Source organism: Chaetodon trifascialis, chromosome 4, assembly GCF_039877785.1.
Source record: "Chaetodon trifascialis isolate fChaTrf1 chromosome 4, fChaTrf1.hap1, whole genome shotgun sequence".
Taxonomy (NCBI): domain Eukaryota; kingdom Metazoa; phylum Chordata; class Actinopteri; order Chaetodontiformes; family Chaetodontidae; genus Chaetodon; species Chaetodon trifascialis.
Window position 1 is genome coordinate 10,221,990 of NC_092059.1, and position 24,428 is coordinate 10,246,417.

Sequence of the window (24,428 nt, forward strand, 5' to 3'; positions counted from 1 at the left end):
GTTGGAGGACCTGGGATACATGGTTTCTGTGAGATTCTAGATCTGGTGAGTAAATGAGAATGTCATCCAAATACACATACACAAACCGGTCTAAAAAATCCCGGAGCACCTCATTTATCATAGTCTGGAATACAGCTGGGGCATTAGTGAGACCGAAAGGCATGACTAAGTACTCGTAGTGGCCGCTAGGAGTATTAAATCCTGTTTTCCATTCATCCCCCTCTCTGATCCTGATTAAATGATAGGCATTGCGTAAATCTAGCTTGGTAAATACCTTAGCCTGCTGCAGCTGGTCGAAAACAGACGTCATCAGGGGCAGGGGATAGCGATTTTTGACGGTGATGGCGTTTAGGGGGCTGTAGTCGATGCAGGGCCTGAGAGATCCGTCCTTTTTCCCCACAAAAAAGAATCCGGCCCCAGCTGCTGACGAGGAAGGACGAATAAGCCCCGCCCTCAATGATGACTCTATGTAATCTTTCATGGCTGCTTTCTCTGGCCCGGAGATGGAGTACAACCGGCCCTTGGGTATGGGGGAGCCAGGAATCAAGTCTATGGCGCAGTCGTAGGGCCGGTGTGGGGGAAGTGACAAGGCCTTGCTTTTGTTAAAAACCTCTCGGAGGTGGTGGTAGCAGGAAGGCACGGAGCTCAGGTCGGAGGTTTCAGAGTCTGTGGCAGAGGTGACAGAGAAGTGATTAATAGCAGTCATGTTATTCCCCTGGACCGGAACCGGTTTGCGGTGGTCCACACAATCCTCCCCCCATCCCATAATAGCCCCTGTTATCCAGTTCACGTGGGGGTTGTGTTGACATAACCAAGGGTAGCCTAAAACCAGAGACTGAGAGGGTGAAGTAACCAAGTAAAAGGTCAGGAGTTCCCAATGCCCCTGGATCTGCAGATCCAGTGGTTCCGTGGCGTGAGTGATCAAAAACAGTTTTTTTCCGTTGAGAGCCCTGGCTTTGATGGGGCTGGCCAGGGGGTTTGATTTTAACCCCAATGTCTCCGCCAGCCCCCAGTCAATTAAGCTCTCATCGGCCCCAGAGTCTATGAGTGCCTCAATGTCCATAGTGATGGCATGGTGCGTTACCTTAACAGGCGTCAGGCTGCGCGGAGCACGGTCCGTGGCTGGGGGTTGACTCACCTCCTGGATCTTTTTGGCCGGACAGGTAGCGACGAGGTGATTAGATTTGCCGCAGTAAAAGCAGCTGCCTTCCTGCTGGCGTCGTCGTCGCTCCTCCGGTGTCAGCCGTGTCCTGCCAAGCTGCATGGGCTCCTCTTCCCTGGTGGGGAAGGAGGGAAAACGGTGCTCAGGCGGTGAATCACGGAGAACTTGCCCCCCCGGGGCAGGAAAACACGGAGCCCTCCCCGACCTCGAACCACTGCTTCGCGGTTGCCGGAGCTCACGAACCCGGTTGTCAGTCCGGATGGCAAGCGAGATGAGTGAATCCAGGTCCGCAGGCAAATCCAGGGGCAACAGCAGCTCCTGGATATGAGTCGCCAGCCCCTTCAGGAAGACATCGTACAGGGCGGTGTTATTCCACCCACTCTCCGCCGCCAGGGTGCGAAAGCGAATAGCATAGTCGCACACCGAGTCCCGGCCCTGTGTCACTCTGCTCAACTCCCTGGCCTTTTCCCTGTCAGTCGACACAGGATCGAAAGTCATCATGAGAGCAGTTTTGAAGTCTGTAAAAGAGGAGCAAAGCGGAGAGTCTCGAGCCCACTCAGCGGCGGCCCAAGTTTTGGCTCTCCCTGTCAGGTAGGAAATCATGAATGCAATTTTAGACTTGTCTGTGATGAATGCGTGCGGGAGCTGTTCAAAATGTATAGAACAATCAATAAGGAAAGCCCTGCATTGTCCTGGTTCCCCCGAGTATCGCTCCGGGGAAGCCAACTTGATTCCCATCCCGGCCACGCCCTGGGACGCGGCCGCAGCAGGAGCTGGGGGTTCCGGCGCCGCTGATGGTGGGGCTGTCTGCCGCAGGTGGTCCGTCAGCTCCCTCACCTGGGCCGAAAGCTGGCCAAGCTGGCCCACCATCGCCGTCTGGAACTCCTCCTGACGAGAGATGCGGGCTTCCTGAGCCTGTAACGTGGCCGCCCACCGGCCAGCCTCTGCTGAGTCCATACTGGCCGAAGTGTACTGTCAGGCCCGAACTCAAAACAGGACTCAGGAGCAGAGAATGACAGTGAGCAGACTTTTATTGAGTCAAGACAACCTCAATGCAGAGCAAACAAAGGGGCTATGAAACCTGATCTATGAAAATACTCAACTACTCTAGAGAAAACAAAAAACACTCCAAAGGAGGAAAATATCTCAATCACGGATCTATAAAAAATTATCAAAATCAAAATCACTCACAGAGAGGAAAATCAAAAGGCTACAAAACTTTAAACTAAAGTCTCTCCGAATGGAGAAAGAGCTAACAAAGAAACAGAAAGAACAGGACAGAAACAAAAAACTCTCCTAAAAGATGGAGGCTAGACTCACTACAACTATGAACTATATGAACTGAAAATCACTCCAAAGGGAGGCAGACCAAGAAAGCAAATTACTCAAAAGACTATAAATGCTAAACTAAACTACAGAAGTTACAACAAAAAATCACTCTGACGAGGAAACAAGACTTACAAATGCAGACTGTGGCTGTGAGCTATGATGCAGGCTTTGGTGATCGGACATAAGACGAAACACTTCGGCACAGGACAAAGGGAGACGCAGACTATTTAAACACATGAGGGTAATGGGGAACAGGTGGACACAATCAGGAATCAGGGATGACGAACAGGTGACACAAGAGGAAGGGCAAGTGATCTGAAACGAGAGGAGAGTTAGACTTTCAAAATAAAACAGGAAATGACAAGACAATAACCCAAGACAGGACGACCTCACCGCAGTGTGACAAAAACTGCAACGGACGAGATGAAGGAAAGTTCTTGCAGGACAAATGATGAGATGAAATTACAAGAGAAAGGCATAAACAGAAAATATGTCGGATGTGACCCTTACGTTATGAAGAGGAGCGATTTTTCAGCTGAACCGATGAGGTATGTTGTTTACGCTGATCTAATAAGTGTTAGTCTGTTGCTTGTAGCTATGACTTTAAATCTATCACCATAGATTGAAAACTATAGCTAATGTTACATCATTTCCACCATTAGTCGGCTCAGCTCCCCCCGACCACAGACAGTTAACAAAGCCATTTTTTCTGCCGTCTTCGGTCAATTTCTTGCATTTTTCACCCTTATGAACAACCTTTTGGTACTCTATAAAAACTCCACGTGGTGTCTCGGTTTGATCGATCTGAGCAACCATAAAAGATGCAAAACATAAGCATTTGAGTGTGTGTGTGTGTGTGTGTGTGTGTGTGTGTGTGTGTGTGTGTGTGTGTGTGTGTGTGTGTGTGTGTGTGTTTGTGCTTCCTGTGCAGAAAGTCACTTCTGGCCCTCCATCTGCAGTTCATGCCACAACAAAAGAGTGACATGATGTCATGTGCAAACAACCAATTCTCTGACTGTATCACCAGATTTTGAATCACTGTTAAAAAAGTCTGAAGTTCAGTATATTCAGTGTACCTAACTGCATGAATGCAGGGTGGGATAGTGCGTGGTTGTGGAGGGGTGTGGGGGCAAAGATAAAATGGCAGCAAATAGGAGGAAGGGAGGGAAAGAGAAACTTACGAGGGACAAATTTCAAACACCACTTAACAAGAACAGCAGACTCTGTATCCTGTGAGCTCAAATTACTTTGTAAATGCTAATCTGTCAACTTCATTTGAGACCCTGCGATATCAAAACAGAGCACAGTTATCTCTGGGCGGGTGCACTGTGGTGAGTGAGCGCCCGGGACATTGGCTTGGATGTGACTTTCAATCACGGTGCCGTGCCTGGACCCAGCAGACTGCGCCGGGCTCGGCTTCGGCTCATAAATCAACCGACTGTCTCACCGAGTCAGCTGCAGAGTTCTGAACTCCCAAGAGTGTGATGCATGTTTTAACCCTCTGCATCGAGGGCAGGCTGCTCTTTTCAGACCTCTGTATAACCACAGCGGTCAGCAGGGTCGCTGCCAGAGTCTCCCTTTGTCATTCAGCTCGTGCCTGTACTGTACATGGCTGGTGTTTGTCAGCAGGTACAGGACAGAACACAGCAGGAGCGCAGATGTTTAACATTAATGTTCTGTTAAAAGCATTTCCCTCTGTTTCACAAAAGACAGAGGAAGTTGTGCTGGGTATTGAATAAATTTGAAAACTATATTATCAATGGCAGATGAAATCACATTGCTTGACTGATCATTTATAACCATCAATTCAAATGAGGGAGAGTTTCTGACTGGAGGCTTTCAAAGTTCATATACTGCAAAATTAACTAAATGAAAGGATTAAATCCGACACTAATGCAATAGCTGGAACCTGTCCAAAAGTGTCTGCAGAAATGGGTGGAATTTTTTTATTGCTCTTGCGCTGGCAAAGTCCGTTGAGTCAGTCCACCACTTTGGTCGAGACTGAAATACCTCAACAGCTATTGGCTGGATTGTTATGAAAGTTTGTTCAAACTTTGCCCAAAGGATGAATCCTAAAGACTTTCTGAGTTTACATCTCGTGCCACCAGCATGTCAAATATTTCAACATCTGCTAGAGAGATTGGCACAAACATCATTGTACAGACATTCATGGTTCACAGATTGTGTATTCTTATTAAGTTGGTGATCCCCTGATTTTTCCACCAGCGCCCCCAAGAGGTTCACATTTGCAGTTTTGAAAGAACTGTACTTGCATTGCATTGATCAGCTAATCATACAACACCGTCATCGCGACAAACTTTTAATTTGCTCTTTACAACAAATACCTGCAAAACTATGGACATTCCCATCAGCCTCAGCCGTGCTCTCAGTTTTGTGCTGATTAGCAAATGTTAGCACGCTGATTCACTAAACCAAGATGGTGAACATGGCAAACATAATAGCTGCCAAGCATCAGCATTGTTGTCCTCATAAGCATGTTAGCATGCTGACATTAGCATTCAGCTCAAAGCACATCTGTGCTTATTAAATACAGCCTCACTGTAGCAGTCCACTTTACGTCTTGTTGAAAATAAAGTCACTGCTGTTACTGAAAAACTGTAGCAAAGTCACTGAATCACTGATTCATGTCCAATTTCTCTGTCCACATGAAACATATTCTATCACAAATGTTCATGTGACAGTATATATGTGTCCACTGGTACAGTAGTACAACATCTGTATGGCTCTGATCTATTATTGGCCTCCCTGGTGAGGCATTAAGGTTCCCAGTATGCCCTCCAAACTGACCTGAGCTTCAGAGCTCAGTCAGATTCAGGCTGTAACTCATCCTCTATGAGGCCAGGCGGAGACTAGAGACTGTCATCGTTACGTTAGTGATGGGTTGCACTCGGGCCACAAGGAACTGAGCTACTCAGCTTGGCTTGCTGAAAGAAAGGACTGGGAAAATCTGCACTCTATAAGATGATAATGTTTGGGAAGCCAGTCTTAAACAATGTTCAATATTTATCTGATGCAGCGAAGTAGTTAATACCAAAGCAAGTCGTGATGAGTGGTTCAGGATATCATCATGGCAGCACAACACAGATGTCCTGTGGCAGCCCAAACAGAGCTTCAGGCAAGACCGTAAATAAATCTAAGAATGAAAGCAGAGGCGAAGCTGGTGTATTTTCTTTTCTCGGTCTCTTACAGTAGATTACAGTATAAACCTTGACACATGTTCAGGATCAGCTGAAGAGGCAGAAAATTACCTCTCTCGACCGTTCCTGGGCGGACTGTTTGTGTATTTGTCTGTGCGTGTGTGTTTGTGTATTCAGTCGTAAGGGTCACGCTGTTTAGTGTGTTTCTCCTCTTTGTGTATGTCTCTTACAGTTCAGTCACACAAGCCACGCTGTTTAATGTGTGTCTCTTGACCCACTGTGCATGTGTGTTTGTGTGTGTTTTCCCATAGAAGCCATGCTGTTTGACACGTTTCAACTGGGTGTGCATGTATGAATCTGTGTTTATATCAGTGTGTGTGTATGTGTGTGTGTGTGTGTGTAGCAGTGTAGCGTGGTAGCACAGTCTGCTTCTTGACAGGCTCCGGGCCTGTTGACAGCTCCTCTGCTCCTTGTCAAGCACGAGAACAGCTCTATGTGTGAGTGAAGAGTAGCTGTAGGAGCTCAGCCCAGACAGCAGAGAGAAGTCTGGAGTGTGTGTGTGTGTGTGTGTGTGTGTACGCAACGTGTGTACCTGTGTTGCTGTCTATGTGTGTGCGATTGTCAGACTCCGCAGCCAAGTTGTTATTGTGGATACAGATCTCGAAAGCTCCCACCTCCACCTCCTCTGCCCTTTTTCTACCAGTCATTCATTCCAGACACTTGACAAATGGCCTTTAAAGTAATCAATACAGAGTCATTAATCAGAGCTAATCGTCTGCATCTCCTCACCTCAATTGCCTTCCATCGCCACATTTTCCTTTTGTCTCTCTTTTCTTTTAATTTTCATCTCCTCCATGCTCTCTCTCGCTCTCTTTCCCTCCCCTCATGTCTCATATTTACATGAATGCATATCCACCATGACACATGAACTCAAGTCTTTGGGTTTGAGAGAGCGGACCAGCCAAGTGTTACAGAACCGCGCATTGATCTTGAAAATAAACAGAGCCGAAAACCAAAGGAGATGTGGGGGGAAAAAAGAGTCAGACTCAGAACAGAGCAGATGATGGAAAGGAAGCATGAAATGTCATATTGTGTTACCAAAATAACATTACATCCATAGTGGAAGCCCCCCTCTCCCACGGCCTTACACTGATTCTGACCTCACTGCTGCAGTCCAGTATTATTATTCACAGAGACTGAAGAGCTTGTGAAGGCATCATATGGTTCTCTTTGACAGGGCAGCTGAGTCAAGACGTTTGCCCTCCTGTGCCTATTTCTGTGAGTCCACACTGACCCAAAGGGAGCCCACATACAGGGCAAGCATTTGAAGTGTTTTTATACATACGCTCAAGCCACATCTCTCTTCCAAATCTAATGGCCAGCAGGGGGCGACTCCCCCGGTTGCAAAAAGAACTTGATTTAGTACCTCAGTAAATAGTTTCCTAATGAGTTTATGATCTAAATTGCTTGTTTCAAATCTTATTCAATACAGCATGACGTTCATTTAGCAAAATTATGGTCCCATTTAGAGTAAAATGGACCATAAAGCAGTCAGATCCAATCAGGATGGAGGTGCAGCAATGCACATCCTCCGCAGCTGCACCTTCTTGTCCGAAAAATTATCACCTTTGGCTCCAAAAAACCAAGATGGCGGTGCCATAGTGCCAGAGTTGAGGCTTCAAAACAGCAGTCCACAAACCACTCGGTGATGTGACGTCCATTATTTTCTATACAGTTTACAGTCCCTCCAAAACAGCCACAGCTTTAAATCCAGAGACTGAAATGCAGGCGCATGCTGTGTGGTATTTCAGACACCTGGCTCCACAGATGTGGGTAAACAAATCTCAAGATGTCCTATGACTATGCCTGCAATTACCCCCTCAAACACAGAGATGTGCCAGACATACACAAAATAATCCTCGAATAAACGCAGGATAAACACGGTTAGAGCTTCACTGCCACAAAACCCAACTTTTTACATCCAAGCAGACAGACACTGCACTGACTCAGACACAGGGCCAGGCTTTGCTTTCTCTAGTCAGTCCTGCAAACTCACGTTACACAAGCAAGGAAGAGCACCGTGCACGAAAACAGCGTGGGCAGACAGCGCTTAAAGCAACGCTTCCCCATCTCTGTTGATCTGTAAGCATGATACCTTTTTACCGAGGCGAGCTTTGATGCCATGAATTTAGTATACATGTGACATAAAAGAACCTTGGACAATAAGATAATCTTCAAAGAACCTCATTAGAGCAGATGACCGTCTTCAAAAGAAGGTCAAGTCCAAATCCAGATTTTTGTCGACTTAAAGAAGAGCTCATCTGATCCTTCAGGCTGGAATTCATGTGTGGTTCCTGCACACTAATGCAGACGAGAGGCTTTGATTTAATGGTATCATAACACATGCTGTTTATACTGTCCTCCCCATCAACGCAAAAGGCCTTATTTGGCACTGGCAGCCTCCGTTGAACCCCTGCTTGGATAAACCACAAACAGCACATTGACAATGAACGCTGAAAGTATTATACAGACCAACATTAGGTATATATATATATCATATTTCCATAATATTATGATATGAATGCATCTATTGTTCAGTGCTGGGCTTTGCCGCAGTGTCACTGTGGTTGTTGAAATGACAAGAGGGGACACATCATTATTCCTCCATATCTTATTCTTTTGCCATTCGAATAGCCAAAAGGTAGATCTGCTGAACAGCAGGAAGGGTCTTTTCACTCCTCCGCCTCCCCTGCTTCGGCTCTCAGGGGGAAACGGGACAGAATGAGAGAGAGGACAGCAGGGGGGGGTTCCACATATGAATAATACAATTACTCACAATGCCAATGATCAGTGGGATCAGACTTTGCCAGCCAAGCCTTTGATGTGAGAGCATTACAAACTCTACAAAGTAAATACAAGATATGGATCTCTGACTGTAAATATGCATGTATTTGTAGTAAAAGGGCAAAAATAAACACTATGATCGAAACTGTGGCTGGACTAAAACCTCAGGACAGGAGCCATCTTGACAATGTCTGTACTTAATGTTTGTGAGGAACAAGAGAAGCCTCCTTTACCTTTAAATGGAAAGTCATCCACAGGTGGTTGACATATAAAAGAAAACCTCAACATCAAGTGGTTGTGTTTGAGTGCTAGTGTTACCACAAACAACTTCAGTGCTCCTTCGTAAAGATACAAGAACCACTCAAGCCCACCAACTCACGTTATATCTTGTTTGTTCAAACATTTCTCTAAATTGAACTATTCCTTTCATTTGTCGACTGTCTGTGTATCTACAGCTCTGCATTACATACAATTGTTTACATTCAATCAAGCCCTGCCAAATGACATTCTGGTGTCACATCCAATGATGGCTAACTTCTGCATTTACTGATCTTTTCATACAAGCACAGATATTTGGATAACTGGGACTACACTGAAATGATTATGGTTCAACCAGACCTCCTGCAGTTTAATTTGCTGTGAATGAAAGTGTTGCAGCTGCTGCTGCTGCTGCTATGGAGATAAAGCTGTGCTTAAATTTTGCATTCTATGATGATGAAGTGCCCCATCACCCCATACAAAACTGCCTCTGCTCTGAATAAACTGAAATACTTTCATCACTTACTGTAAATAATAATCGATGTAAATCTGTATCATGTTCCTCTTCCCTTACTTCATCCCAGAACAATGACTAAAATGAATAATAAAAAAAGAAAAACCAGGAGACACTGCTTCCAGAAAAACAACCCTGACCATGACCCTGTCACTTTATCTCTTCCTCTCATCTTTCCCCTCCTGCTTTTGCTCATTCTGGATGATGAAGATAGACAGATAACCATCCCCTGCGTGTGTGGACGCGCCACAGGGGACGTCACTGCCGGGAATATGCAGAAGAAAGCTTTATACAGGCCTGTTGTCGCTAAACATCATCTAAATCAGTGTCCATGTTTCCACAAATACTGGGTGAAAGTCTCAGGCACAAACCAAACATGAGCTGAAGAGATTCAGGTTTTAGCTTACTCCCACTTATCTGTGACTCCCCTAAACAGATTCATTTTGAATCCCCTTCTGACATTCTTTGACATATTCCACCCCCGAACACTACCCACCCTCCTCTACCAACTCCTATCCCCCCCCCCACCCCCCCCACCCCCCCCCCCCCCACCCCCCCCCCACCCCCCCACCCCACCCCCCCTTTCCCCAGGACGTCCGGAAAGGGAAACCACAATAACATTTCACCAGAGACTCAGTCAATATTATTCCTCCACATCTTCAAAGCGGGACAGAGGATATTGGAGCCCAAGCAAGAGACAGGTGGAGATAGTCAGAGAGTGTGTGTGCGTGTGTGTGTGTAGTCCAGCTGAGAGCAGAGACAACAGACAGAGACGGAGAGGGTGTTTAATGTGGCCTTCGCAGTCAGTCTGACAGTCAGTCTCTGAAGTATGGCTGCCTAAAGCTATGAGCCACTCCTTCATATCCATCACGCTCACATTTTCTTTGAAGCACTATCTCTCTGCCCTCGGGTCAACCGTCTCTCTGTGTCCTTACCTTTGTCCACACCGTGCATCATCTTAATTCGTCTTCACACCACTAGGGGTCCCTGTGTGCATGATAAACAAATGCCTCCAGCCTCAGTGTGTCTGTACTAGTTCATATTTTGCTTTTCATGTGGTGTAGCGGCGGTGGTAGTACATGTAATAGGAGCAGTACCTCTGTCATTACATACTGATAGACAAGTAATGATGCTGAGGCAGAGGCATTGAGCTAATGTTGGGGTTTTGTGGCAGGACTTCTGCACAACATCAGACCGACAGGCAGCCGCGGAGCCACAAGGACAAGTAGACACAGGATCCTCAGAGCTGCAGGGCCACAAACATTAACAAGGTCTCTTCACTCTTTCTCTTCCTGCTGTCTGCTGCTCCCTGTCTGTCTATGGGGGGGTGTATAATGGACACATGCAAGAGAAATATGCAAAGTCAATGAAAGTGAAAGCATCAGTGTGCTGCTGCGCATATACTTTGTTTAACGTTTTAAAACCTGCCTTCCTCGCTCTCTAACGCCTCCCCAGATGTGCGTCCTGTAAGTGAGCGTTTCTGCGGTCCGCTAACAGAACATTAACCTTAAAGTCTTCTTTCGTCCCCGGCTATATGTGCGCTATGCTGTAAGCGCTGGCCCCAGTCCAGGAATCTCCTGCAGCCAGCCGCTCATAAGCTCTCTTCTAACCGGCCAAGAATGTGAAAAGCTCCTTCAAAGAGGAGCCCTCTGCAAAGTGCGGTTGAAGAAGGTACCTGAGTCCACAGGTGGACACATTAGAGCAGATGAAACCGCTAACTGAAATCCCACACCTGTCTCAGAGCAAAGGGGAGAAACAGAGTAGTCAGGATAAAAAGATTAGATCAGATCAACATGGTTCTATTGTGTAATTCCTTTATATGCTGCCTTCGTGAACCTAAAACCATCTGAGGCTGCGTTCAAGTAGGCCATTGTGCCGCTGCATGAAACAAAGAAATATTGACTTTCCAGCCGTTCAGATTCTAAAAGCTTGATGAATGGTGCCCAATAAAAGAAGTCAGAGGGTCAAAGGGCAGAAGTGTCACAGTTTTACAACGTGAGACTGTGTTAAAAGACAAGCTGATCAAAGACACTCAGCAGAAACGCCCAATCTGCCTCATCTGAACGGAAAAAATACAATGAGCGCACAGGGACAGTCGGCTGCTGACGAAGCTGCCGAGGAACAGGAGTGAGCATGGAGTGGTGAGAAGAGGAGTGGAGAGGAGGGGAGAACATGGTCGAGGACAAAGGGCTGCTTGTCCGAGGTCTGTGTGCCACTGGCCCGCGGGGAGGGGCCCGGTGCCACTTGTTTGAGGGGTCTCCATGATAAATTTCCCACTACTTGACTCTGTCACACTGTCTGCCACTTGGACAATAACCGAGGTCACAGCAGAGCGGCAAAGCAGTGACACGGTGGCCTGCAGAGAGAGGGGCCACTTTCCCTCAGTGCCGGCGTTTACTTCAGATCCCTCTGCCTCACATCACGACTAACACATCTCAAGAAGAGCGCCGCACTGAAAATAAATAAAACACTTCTCACAGTTGTCTTTACTCGGACCTGTTTATTTGTGACCATTAATCACGGATGTAAGGTCTGAGGCTGTCTGCTGCAACAAGAGCCTCATATGAACGTATTGCTGCAGGGTTGTCAAACAGAGAAAGACAGAGATAAATGAAATCCTCCTGAAGAGGAAGCACATGACAAAATATGAAATATCGCTCATTTACGTCTTTGTAATGACTGTGTTGAAAACCAAACCAAACAAAGCTCTGGGTATGCCACCTGGCTCTGCAGGTCTCTTTAAAGTAAAAGGCAACAGAAACCTGATTATACTGAACATTTTAGAAAAAGTATCACACATGGCACAGATTGATGCAAGAAAATGTGATTTTAGACATCAGGCCTTTCATCTGCAGAGGAAAGAAAAAAAAGTAGCAGGTGGAAGTTTTTTCTAACTATAACATATTTTTTTTAACATATTGAAGCTGCAAGAGTTTAGTTTAGCACATAATAACCCTGCAGTAATGAAATCTAAAATAAACACAATCAAGCAACACAAGTTCACTATAAATCTATCTAACTACGTAATTAGTGTCATTAAAAACTAATACAACTATGCATCAAAAAGCAACCCTATAAACTCAAGCATGACACAGACTCCAGCATTCTGTAAGCAATGCTGCCTTGCAGTCATGTCCAGGCTCCCACTGCAGGACGCTGGAAGATCATTAAGAACATTCAGTCACCACTCCGCACTCTTTTGGGGCTTTACTCACGCAAACCTGCATCCCTCTCTGAACCTGCGCTCCCTCCTCCTCACACACGCAGGGATGTGTGTGTGCGCGTTGTGTGTATTAGGGTGGGGTAGGGGGGCTACTCAAATCGTCCCACCTCCCTCTCTCCCAGTCAAGACGCTCCAAACTTTCGGAGCGCACCGCGGAAACTCTCCAAAGAGTTTTCAGCTCCTGCTTCGGGAACCGCGCCGACCGAAAAGGAGCCAGGAGAAAAAGTTTCAGGTAGAAAAGACTCAGCTGAGCCGCGGAGAGCGTCGGGAACGGCGAAGGGGCGGAATGGTCCTCCAGCCGAGCGGCACATGTGAGCCAAGAGGCCACCGGTAACTTTTTATTATTATTATTATTTCAAAAGGAGACGAAGACTGGGCAGTGAGACGAGCGCATACAGGAGGGACAGAAAAGTCTCTGAGAGCTGCTCGTCAGAAGTGTCCTGTCACCTCGACACGATGGTCTGTCTGCGAGGACTCAGCTGGGTCTTCCTGAGCGCTCTGCTGCACACTGTGGCACCCTGGGGCGCACACCGACCGGACAGACCGAAGCAGTGCGACGCTCCAAAGTCGGTGAGTTGTGTCGGGGCACTCGATCAAGTCAAGGATAATCTTTTTCCTCCCGAGACAGACACGTGTCCAGAGTGATACATAACATTTTACCCAGTTTGACAAGTATGTTATATTCCGCCTACAGAAGCGAGTGACACAGTTAAAGATGGTGACACTTGTCACCCCAAAGCGCTCTTTCGTGGTAACTTCGAGTTGGAGAAATGATAGTGAAACTAAACTATTATTTGATAGTATTTCACACTTTTATGCTCTACTACAACGACAGGAGGACAATCACACGTGACATGGTTTAACATTTATTACGGCTTTGCTCTGCAATGAGGTCAAAGGTGACGGCCTTTTAAATATTTGAATACCTGTCATCAGTAACAAATAAAGTGATGATTTAACGAAAAGATGGGATGAAATGTGCAAATGTACATGGATTACTTGTTAATTACTGGCTATAATAATAATAATAATAATAATACTAATACTACCAATAATAATAATAATAATAATAATAAAACTGCGGCTTTTCTTCAGACATTTAAAGCTCAGGTAGGCTGTTTCTGACCCATACATTAAACTCCAAGAAGACATCCGGGCCTTAGGGATGAAAGAAAGCAGTTGCCAAAAGAAATTGTTGCCGCTCGCCAACTTTACGGCTGTTTATGTGACAGGCGCGCGGGGAACACCCACGAGTGACTCGACTTCATTTGGAGAAAAAAAAAAAAAGTCTATTTGACCTTTCAAGACGCGATCACGTTTCAGCGCATCGCCTATTAAAACACTTACAGGGCATTTTGGTTAAATTATGGATGCGTTCGCGTGAGGAGCAGCCAAACGCGCTCCAGCTCCAGGTCCTGTCTGCCTGACAGCCTGCCCCCTACTTTGAAAGCATCCTCGACATGAAGAAGGGGGGAAAAAAGTTAATCAAAATCAAATATCACACCCAACGCGTTTCCCTTCTGGGAAAAAAATATGACCTCAACAGACATTTTTAAATGTGACACTTGGCTGCGCGCTCCGATATCGTTAGGAGGTCGTTTGGAGATCACAGGCCTTTGTTTCATTGGTGCATCACGCGGATAATGGATCTGTTGTCAGCCATCACTGACGACTTGGTGCTCCTTCGCTTCATGTGATTTGTAATGCGTCAGTACAGTGGTCTCTGTTTTCTGTTAAGAGTAATTACCCCCATAAAACGGAGCCCTGCGCGTCGAGGCTCTCCAGAAAAGTCCACGCAGCTTCAGCGGAGGGGATCTCGCCTCTCCCCAGGACACGACCGCAACACTTTCCATGTCGAAAAGTCTTCATTTATGCGGCAGGCCTGAGCGGCCAGTAGCAAGTTAACGAATGACAAAATGCTGCACATGCATAAGAAAAAAAAAAAGCTCAGCTCTATAAGTTTCCGTGTCTGAAAAACGTGATGGAGACGGAGGACGCACTAATGCATCTAATGCCGTCCAAACCTTTCCCGTCAGGCTGCAGTGCCGGCTGGACTCTGCCAATGTGAAAATCGAGTTAGAACCCAAACAAAGTGTTTAAACATTTCAGTAAGGGGGGAAACGCTGCTCTGAAATTATATAGGCCTAGCACTTTTGATTTATTTTGTCAGAGGAAGAAAGCGATTGCGCCAGAAATTCTGTTCATTGTAGTTAATTGTGATGATAACAGACCATCCCACAAGACGACTGCACTCGCTTTTGGCAAGTCGTTTTGAAAAGTTTTATATGACAAAGGCAGCTTTGGCAGCGCGCGGCATCGTTGGAAACCAGCTGAAGGAAACCTTGATTAAATTTTTTGAAGTAAACATTTTCTAAGAATAACTTTATTTTACAGTAATGGGTTTCATCCCACAAATGCCTGATTACACCCTGTCTCAGAAGCCAGAATTTTGATATTGTTTATAGAAGCTAATTCTTTTTTCATATTTGAATAATGCCAACATCAAAGTCATAGCACATGCACAGCACATTCGCAGAGCACTTAACAAGAAACATATTCTAAACGCAGCGCGGCCTCATGCTCATTGAGAGTGGCTGTGATTATTTAATTTCCATTGTGACATTGTTTTGAATGAAGATAACCACAGTAGACAAACACTTCCTGTAATATTAAGCGTGGAGGACAAAAACAGTGTCGTACTTTAGGCTGTCAGCACCAGATCTCCCTGCCTGGTGTAAAAAATCTCACAAACAAAAGTATCACAGTGGGGTCAGAACGGAGAGCAGGTTTCTTTCAGCTTTTGGCTTTTATGAGCTTCAGTGCAGTATATTTGCACTGCAGCCTTCAAAATGCTTCCCAGGCCGAAAGAGGCTTTGGCAACCAAGGTATGCACCTCAACAATACACGGGGGTCTGTTTACAGCCCAGAAGGCCCCTCTATAAACCCGCTGCCTGCACCACAGCGGCAAGCCCTCGCAGCACAGCCTCGAGCTGACTAGACTTCATGCTTCCCCTGCCGTCATCTCAAAATGGTATTTCAATCTTTAACTTGTTGACCCGAGCCTATGAGCCAGTAAACCACAATAGAGGAAAAAAGTGTCAGCTTTAGTTTTAAGGCAAGTTGAATTGCTCTAACATGATGGCTCTGGTATTTTTGTTTCCTTTTGCTCTTAAAAATCTTTACCTCCATTTATTTTCTTTCCTTCCCTCTCTCCTCTGCTTCTTCGACAGCAAAGCGACATGAACTCTTTCCTGTGGACAATCAAGCGTGCGCCTCCTCACCCACCTTCTTACTTATTTGGTACCATCCACGTGCCCTACACTCGAGTCTGGGACTTCATCCCCGATAGGTCCAAGCAGGCTTTCCACAACAGCCACAATGTTTTCTTTGAGCTGGACTTGACCGACCCTTTGACCATCTCCAAGCTGACCAGCTGCCAGCTGCTGCCCCACGGGGAGAACCTGCAGACCCTGCTACCTCGAGACCTGTACCGCCGCCTCAAACGCCACCTGGACTACGTCAAACACATGATGCCTTACTGGATGACTGCTGACCAGCGTGGCCGCGGCCTGTATGCTGACTACCTGTTCAACGCCATTGCGGGAAACTGGGAAAGGAAAAGGCCTGTGTGGGTGATGCTGATGGTCAACTCGTTGACAGAGTGGGACGTTAGGTCCAGGGGGACACCTGTGCTGGACCTGTTCTTGGCTCAAGAGGCTGAGAGGATGAGAAAGACGACAGGGGCAGTGGAGCGGGTGGAGGAGCAGTGTCACCCCCTCAACGGGCTCAACTTCTCTCAGGTAAGAGGATGATGGAAGAGTTGATTATTTTCTCCTTTCTGCATTTGATCCCCTGCTTATACACAACTGAAATACCTTGAGAAATTGCAAGGACAAGCCAGGCCTAGAGGGGGCATGACCAGATGGAAGATTGTGCAATAAGTAGCTCTGAAGACAAGCAGATTGAGCTCCGTCCACAGTAAAAGCTGAGTGTGTGTGAACAGATTCTGGGTGTTGCACCGTCTCTGAGAGAAACAGTCAGAGAATGTGGGAAAAGACAATACGAGAAGAAAAAAAGTGATTAAAACCTTTCTGCTGGAGACAACTTTACGATTATGGATGTCCCTCCACCTCACTAAGCAAACACACTGATCAGCTGAATCTGCAGAAAGGGTGTCAGGCTGAGCAATGCACATGCAGAACAGATTAGAGAAGGTGAGAAGAGCGGAGGGCTCTCTCTTTCATTAATGCAGACTGTCTGTCTGGTTCTCTGTTGCACTCTAGGACTCGCGCTGTAATAGGAGACTGCCAGATGAACGAAATAACCTAATTACTTGATGAGCAGAGCATGGGGAGTATATTCATATTTAATTTCTTGTCTGTTGTTAAAGAGATGAAAGGAACATGCATCTATTCAAAGATTGAATCAGCTGGACGTCACCGACCCTGGAGACCATTTTTCAAACTGTTGGGGGTCCCACAGAAACCCGTGATGAGCCTCAACAGCATGAGGAAGATGCTCTGTACTAATTTCTGTTCTAATACCACCTTTAATCTGCATTAAGGAGGGGAAAAAACATCATGTGTATTTATGCAGTACTCACAACCAGACACATGTGCTTTGCATGCTGGGTACACCACACACGAAGGCACACTGTATGCACGCAAAAGCTCCATACATGCACTTTGCCGGCGCAGTGCAACAGAATCTGCGAGGGTCTTCGCCTTCATGTGACAGGTCGGAGGGCTCTGGGGCTAATTTGAGAGGCAGTGGGCTCCCAGCCTCTCCTCTTTCATCAGCACCTCCTAACTACGCTGTCAAAGTCGCACTGCATGCCCTGCACATGCCTGGGAGCTTTACTGCCCCTAGAAATAAGCCCAGCGAGGCACACTGTGCGTCTCAGCAATGAAGAGGAGAGGTGCTTGCCTAACAGCCTGTTATATCCCATGCTGTTTTCTTGTTATCTCAAAGGGAGTCATGCCTCCTGTCTTTTTCATCTATAAAGTAGTCTCAGTTTAACTGTCCCTATAACGCTGATCTGTATTTAGTGTGGCAGGCACAGCAGTTGCCCCTAAAAACAACACTGTTTTAAATTACATCCTAATAGGGTTGAGGAGCAGGAGAGTGTCCAACTTTAGAAAGCACTGTTTATGTTTCCCCAGGACTTCTATTCGATTTTAAATGAGCATAATCTATTGTTATTCAGAGAAAAGAATAGTCAGAATGCACCAAATTTACAAGGCATGGTAAAATTTTTACAAGACAGGTGTTCAAATTCAGATAAGAGTTTTATTGGCATGGAAAGTTCAGTCAAAATTGGATCATGGATAACTTCAATTTCACCCCACCAGAGCACAAGCACCACTGGACGTTTGAGCGTCCAACCCCCTTGTTTCCAGATATGTATGAAAACAATTCGGAGCCGAACTGAAACTGACATGGAAACCATTATTCTCAATTATAATAATTTGTGATTTAATCTGAACACTATGGTTGATTGATTTTCTCCACGCTTGAGTGTAACAAGAATGAGGTCAGAAGGATGGATAGGGAAGGAGTCAAAGAGAAAACGTGTGGGTGGGAGTCAGAAGAAAGAGAAGTGAGACAGGGAGAGACAAAGGCAGAGATAGAGACTGAGTGGGAACAGAAAAAGTGCAAAGGCAAAAAAAAAAAAAAAAAAAAAAGGGCTGAAAATGCAGCGAGAGTGATGTGCGTCGTCCCACCACTAACGCTAATCTGAAACATGAGCAATCCTTAAAGGGAGATCTGAGTTTGGAGCGGTTCCAAACCCCGACGGCCCACATATTATTTGTTCCCAATAAAAGTAGTTGCTTACAATATCCTGTAACTTTGATTTCACCAAGAGGCTCTTAGAAACGTGAACGCTGGTGATTCATCATCTGTCACACTGTAGGTTTCTCATAGGCGCCTGGTCGCAGTGGTGCCAGTGCAGTGGGGCTAGAATCACTGGGAGAGGGGCGGTTTTGAGGCAGCGGTCTTCAAAGGAAGTTGTTTTTGGATGAAAAGAGCTATAGCAGATCATCCTCTCTGGGATGGGAGGAAGTGGAGCGGGTGTTTTAATCCAGCTATCTCCTGTTTGCAGTGGTAATGCTGGCGGTAGCGTGGGAGGGATGGAGAGATGTTAAGTGTGCCGGAGCCCATTGCTCCATTGTGGTCTAACAAGAGCTGTGCCTGTCTGTCTGTCTGAGACCTCTCTATGGTCTCTTCAGATCACAGGGAGGTGTGGATGTCTCTGTGAGAGGGAGTTTAGAGGTTGCGGAAACAAAGGTGGATGGTGCATGGCTCTTCTCCAGTACTTTGGAGGCCAATGTAGGTTGACAGCTGCGCGGGCAGGCCAGCACCAAAGTCTTTATGAATGCTTTGAGTGCTGAGTGGAAACGGCTGGAGAAAGCTTAGTCGGGTCAGAGGGTGCAAGCTGCGCAATCACAGCTCCAGGAGGTGACTCCTATACACCATCTTCCCTCAAGGGCGGATCAGCGAATTACCATCATGATGTATCAGGTATTAAACCATTGCGAATGTATCTGTCATCTATAGAAATAATAAATCAGAAGATGCAAGGTGCTTTGGCATCTATTCAAATTGAGAAACAGCAGTTGAGTAGCTCAGCAGTCTCCGCATCACAATGCTCAGTGCACAGTACAGTACCAAAACATAACAGCTTATTTTCACCTACTGTATATTATTGGAGTTAAGATGTGGAACAAAAACAGCTCCAGTGCAAAGCTGCTTTTTGGAAACTTGAGGGCAGGCTTCAGCCCGCGGGCCTCTCACACTCCCACCAAATAAACACCCATATTTATTTTCCCTGGGTCACGTTGCAGCCAAGGCCACTGGCCCATGTCGGAGAGAAATTACATCATATCGGTGGCGCCTGTCTCCTGGGCAAGGGTCAAGGGTCATGGCGGGAGGTGGCAGTGGAGCCGCGGAGCGGTAAGGAGACTGGCAGTCTGCTGGGGTCAGTCTGATAGAGTACCTGGCCCAACCTCTGACCAGGCTGAGTTTCCATCGGCAGAGAGAGAGAGAGAGACTGACTGTTGGTACACCCCAGCGTTGCCACCTCAGGACTGAAGAGGGCAGCGGGTAAAGATTTTAAGGGGATGGGAGGGTGGTAGGTGACAGAATCTGGTTTCCTCTCAGCAGGGTGCCCCCCTCTTGGTGAGCTCTATTTACAGCCTCAGTGACAATCTGACATTTATATTTCAATCAGTGAACTGTCAGTGCCACCCCCCTGCTAGAGAAGATGTCAGGCTGGGGCTTTTTGTTGTGCTGACACTGCAGTTTCACACACGCTGTGGTCACAGTGGGGCACTTTCAGGCCGGGGGATGTGGCTAAAGTGTTACAACAAGGTATTTCTTCATGGCAAAATAACATGAAATGTGATGACATTGAGTTTTTCCAATATATATATATGAAAATATAAAAGGAAAAGTGCATGGTGCAAGGAGAACAACCAATGAATTTACACACAGCGGTCATAAAGTGAAATTTTTGTCTGTCTGGGCCAGAGACATTACCCTTAACTGTGTTTAGACCCACACAGTCTGTTTCCCATAAGTCGGTATTACTTTGTATGATATTTAATTTGATTTGCATTTGTGTTTGGTTTTCCAACTCAGATTGGACCTCATAAAGCATATGGCCCAAGGACGCAGATCAGCGATTTGAAAATGGTTTAAGAACAGTAAAAGTAAAATGCAGCACGTATCCAGAAGGAATGTCTTTCTCTGTTCAGATCCAGAGGCTTCTGGCTGTGCATTATTTGATGAGCATTTATGGTAAACGGCGAACATGATATTGTGAGTCCAGACTAGTGAATGTCTCCAAAGGCTGGGCAAGGGTTGTAAAGAGTAACAGCAGTGCTGAAATCCAAATAAGATTCTCATGCATCGTATCATATCATGCTGAATACTTCTCACTGTGTTCTTTGGACCGTGTTCACCTTAACAGGACATCTTTACAGCCAAGAATTAAGTAACATCCAACCTCACTCACATCCAAATATTTACATTACGTGACAGGCGTGTGAGTTGGAAGGTACGTGTTGGCCGCAGAGGCTGACTGATGGAAAAAGCGATTCTTCGTCTGCACTCTGCTCCTCTTTTCTCTGACCTCCTCACTCATTTCGGATCTCTGTTCCCTCCTTCTCGCTCCCTATCTTTCTCTCTCCCTGACATGTCCCGAGGCTCTGGTTGTCCCATTGCTAACCCATTGCTCATCCACACACACCCCGAGTGGAAAAAGAGGCGGAGGAGGAGGAGAAGGGGAGGAGGAGATTACCTTTAAAGTGAGCTGGCGACGTGTATCCCCTCTTTAAGTGTGACATGTGAGGGTGTTTCACATCTAAGCTGTAATTACCTGCGCAAATATGTGGAAAACTGCGAGGCTACATGTATCAGGCCGATCATCTGGTCCTGTCGGCAGGCAGACGGCGGTCCCACTGTTGCACTAATGACTTAATAGGCCCTTTAATGACCAAATAGCCTGCTGCCATCCAGAAGCACTTAGACAATTATGTGCTGGCCAGAACACTGCAGGCTGACGGCGAGATGGAACGAGGTAGAGAGGCTGGATGCGGACGCTGACATAACAGGGGCCCTGTGCACTTGATTTAATCACAATTTCTTTTACTGGATTCAGATTTTGGGAGAAAAAAAATCAGACAAGAGCTGACAGGAACCAGGTACAGTGTAGCTACAAGCAATGCTCCACTTAAAGTGGCACAAGTTAAGTTTTCTTAACCGGAAAAAGCTTGAGTCAACACTGATATCATGATGTAAAACATGCAGCGATGGTGTAAGAACAATAAAAGCAGTCCAGGGTTGATTCTTTTGCTTTATTCTGTTTTTAACTTGATTAATCAACAATATTGACATCACTGTAATCTCCATGCTCTTCTATAAACCTGATGCGTTGTCTCCACTCAATGAATCCAAAGGCGGTCACATCCCTCCTCATCGTACCTGAGAGACCTGCAGTAATGACTCCACCACATTGTCACTGAGCTGAATGCCGCTGAGGTAGTGAGTTAAGCGTGGCAGGTCGGAGCGCTCTTCCATACTTCAGCGTTCGGTGTGCCAAATCCTTCCCTCCTTCCTTCGCCCACGTTCTCTCTTTGGCGGAGAAAATGAGCGTTCCTTTCTGCTTCAATTGTAACTGCCTCACATCACACACGGATCCATCTTCACTGCACATCGTCATCTTCAAATGAGGACCAAAGCTGCCGAGCACACGCCTACACGAGCACACACACACACACACACACACACACACACACACACACACACACACACACACACACACACACACACACACACACACACACACACACACACACACCTAAACTGCTCTCTGTTTCTGTATAATTATTTTGTCATCCCAGCAGTGGAAATTGCAGTGAGGTGAATGGTGTTTTAGCCTGTTTTCCTGCAGGCAGGTAGTCTCAAAGACGCACACACGCACATTGTATTTCTACAATACACATTTGCTCATCACAACAAGGGAAAACTGCGGTAAATTGTATAGAGCTGGAGGTTGTTTTCTATGGGAAGGGCAGGTAGTTTCCAGGAAGGCTGAGGTTAATCTCAGGTTGTCTGGGCCAGAGGCTGATTGATCACAGACAAGAATGTGACTGACTGATTTCCTCAGAGACCCACTTGGCCCCTCTGGAATGTTGTTGTCTTTTGGGACGTCGTTGTTTTATAACCTTTGTTTAACCAGGTTAGCCTCAGCTAAAACCAAGGATCATTGGGATGTGAACGAGTTCATGCTTTTCTCTGGACGCCATCACCCATAATTACATTCTTCAGAAGGATATGCTTTATCCAGTTTTTTGACTTAAAGGTGGGGCTTAAATGCAGCGCAGGCATTTGGAGAACACTTTTAGGCATATGTGTTGTCTTCAGGTGTTCAAACTATTTTTTGCAGTTGGGAATGCAGCCTTTAACCTTTATATTATACAACCCTGACGCTGTGTAAAACATAAAAACAGAATGCAATCATTTGCAAACAAGCTGTTTACTGACAACAGTTTTACGAAGTGCTCCCGAGCTCATGTAGTAATATCCTTTGGACAATCATGTGTTCACAAAGTGGTGAACCTCGCTTCAACCTTGTGAACGACTGAGCCTTTCCAGGACGCCCCTTTCATACCCAATCATGATACTATCACCTGTTACCAATGGAACATTCCACAACTTTCCCAGTCTTTAGTTGCTCCTGTCCCAACAACAACACAAATGTGCTGCTGCATCAAATTCAGAATAAGTATATATTTACAAAAATCAATGAAGCTGATGAGGTAAAACATTAAACATATTGTCTTTGTACTGTTTTCAATTGAGTATATGTCAAAAAAGGATTAGCAAGTTATCACATTCTCATTTATTTATTCTGCGTTACATTATCCCAACAGCACCCCAACTATCTTTGGAATCAGGGTTGTATATCTATCATGAAATGTCTGTCCAATTAAAAGACACAACACATCGTATGTATCAACCCCCATAAAGACCCATCTGACACCTGTGCTGGCAGGATAACGTCATTTGTCAACAACTTCCTAAATCACCATCGCAACAATCACCTTACGATCTAACAAATCTTTGGTTCGCAAAGGGTCGGTTAAGGTTAGGGAACAATAGTGGGTGATGGTTAAGAGAAAACGATGACATGTTGTTAGGTAACAGGAAGTGAACAACGGACTCTTGTCAAAGTCCAGTATTTTGTTGACCCATCCAACTACTTCCTGCCTCTGTAGAGTTTGTGGCTCTCGACTATCAAACTACTTTTTCATAATGGACAACAGCCATCATTCCTACAGCCTTTAGAGGGATTTGTAACTTCAGCATAAACATATATCGCTTTTAAGGCCTTTGCTGGAATGACTGATGCTATCATTTTGAAGGACAGACTGAATAATTCTTCATCTTGTTCCAAGCATGTGCTGCTTTGGTGGTTTATGAGTGTGTAATCCTTCTTCCTCAGGAGTGCAGTGGCAAGAATTTCACCCATAAACAGACACAGACAATTGGGGCTAAATGGGACAAAGTAGTAGAGTGTGAGCACTGATCTGCCAGCCACACCATCTGTTTTTAAGACCATTGAGGAACCAAATCTAAACACAGCACAGCCAAGACAATACTGTGTATTAGCACAAACAAAGTGGAGCAGACATTAACCAGACAATGCAGCGTATCAATCGCCCAGCGTAGGTGAACATGGAAAAAAAAGACTGCCAGTACGCCATGGCATGCAACTTTCCGTGTTGGAAGCTCGGTGGTCCGAGATGAACTCAGCGTCCCGGCCTGCCTGTGACATCAGCCACACATACTACCACACCTCACACACACACCACTGGCCAACAGTCATAAATAGGTGCCAGCAGAGAACAACTGTGTGCGTGTGTGTGTGTTGTGTGAGCCGGGCTTGTCTGGGATTAGGTAGCATTAGTGGAGCCCTCTCACTGAACCTGGTTTTAATGTGACCCATGCGTCTTCTCTGGCCCCTCTGCCCTGTCCCCATTATACACAACCCAGTGGAGCACTTGAGCTGTGCTTACACCCCTGCACCTCTCACCTTGCTATACCCCCCTCCCTAAAAACCTGCACGTTCATTTTCACTTTCACACCATTTACTTGCATTATCCTGCAAGTCGAATAATAATGTTTTAGTTGTGCTTCTTATGTTTATTTATCCAGTCAGACTTGTCGGGAACATTTACGTCATTTTTTTGGCAATATGGTGCGTCACACATTCACACAGTCGAGCATCTGTCTCGTATGAGAACACTTTGATTCTAGCCTCATATAAAAAGTGTTGATTTGGGTCAAATGTAGTTTAGTCATGGTTAAACAATCGGACACTGAGTAGCACTATTTGTGTTGAGTCAAGATGGTTGGCAAATGTCAAACAGTCAT

General features: G+C 45.9%; 1 protein-coding gene across 1 annotated transcript in view; it reads left to right on the forward strand.

The window, feature by feature from the left end:
* The first annotated feature begins 12,663 nt into the window (after positions 1–12,663).
* Positions 12,664–24,428, forward strand: part of trabd2b (TraB domain containing 2B) — a 64,185-nt gene continuing 52,420 nt past the window's right edge. The window contains exons 1-2 of the mRNA XM_070961227.1: positions 12,664–13,058; positions 15,719–16,288. Of these exons, the coding sequence (XP_070817328.1) occupies positions 12,945–13,058; positions 15,719–16,288 (684 nt within the window). The 5' untranslated portion in view covers positions 12,664–12,944. The remainder of the gene's footprint in view (positions 13,059–15,718; positions 16,289–24,428) is intronic.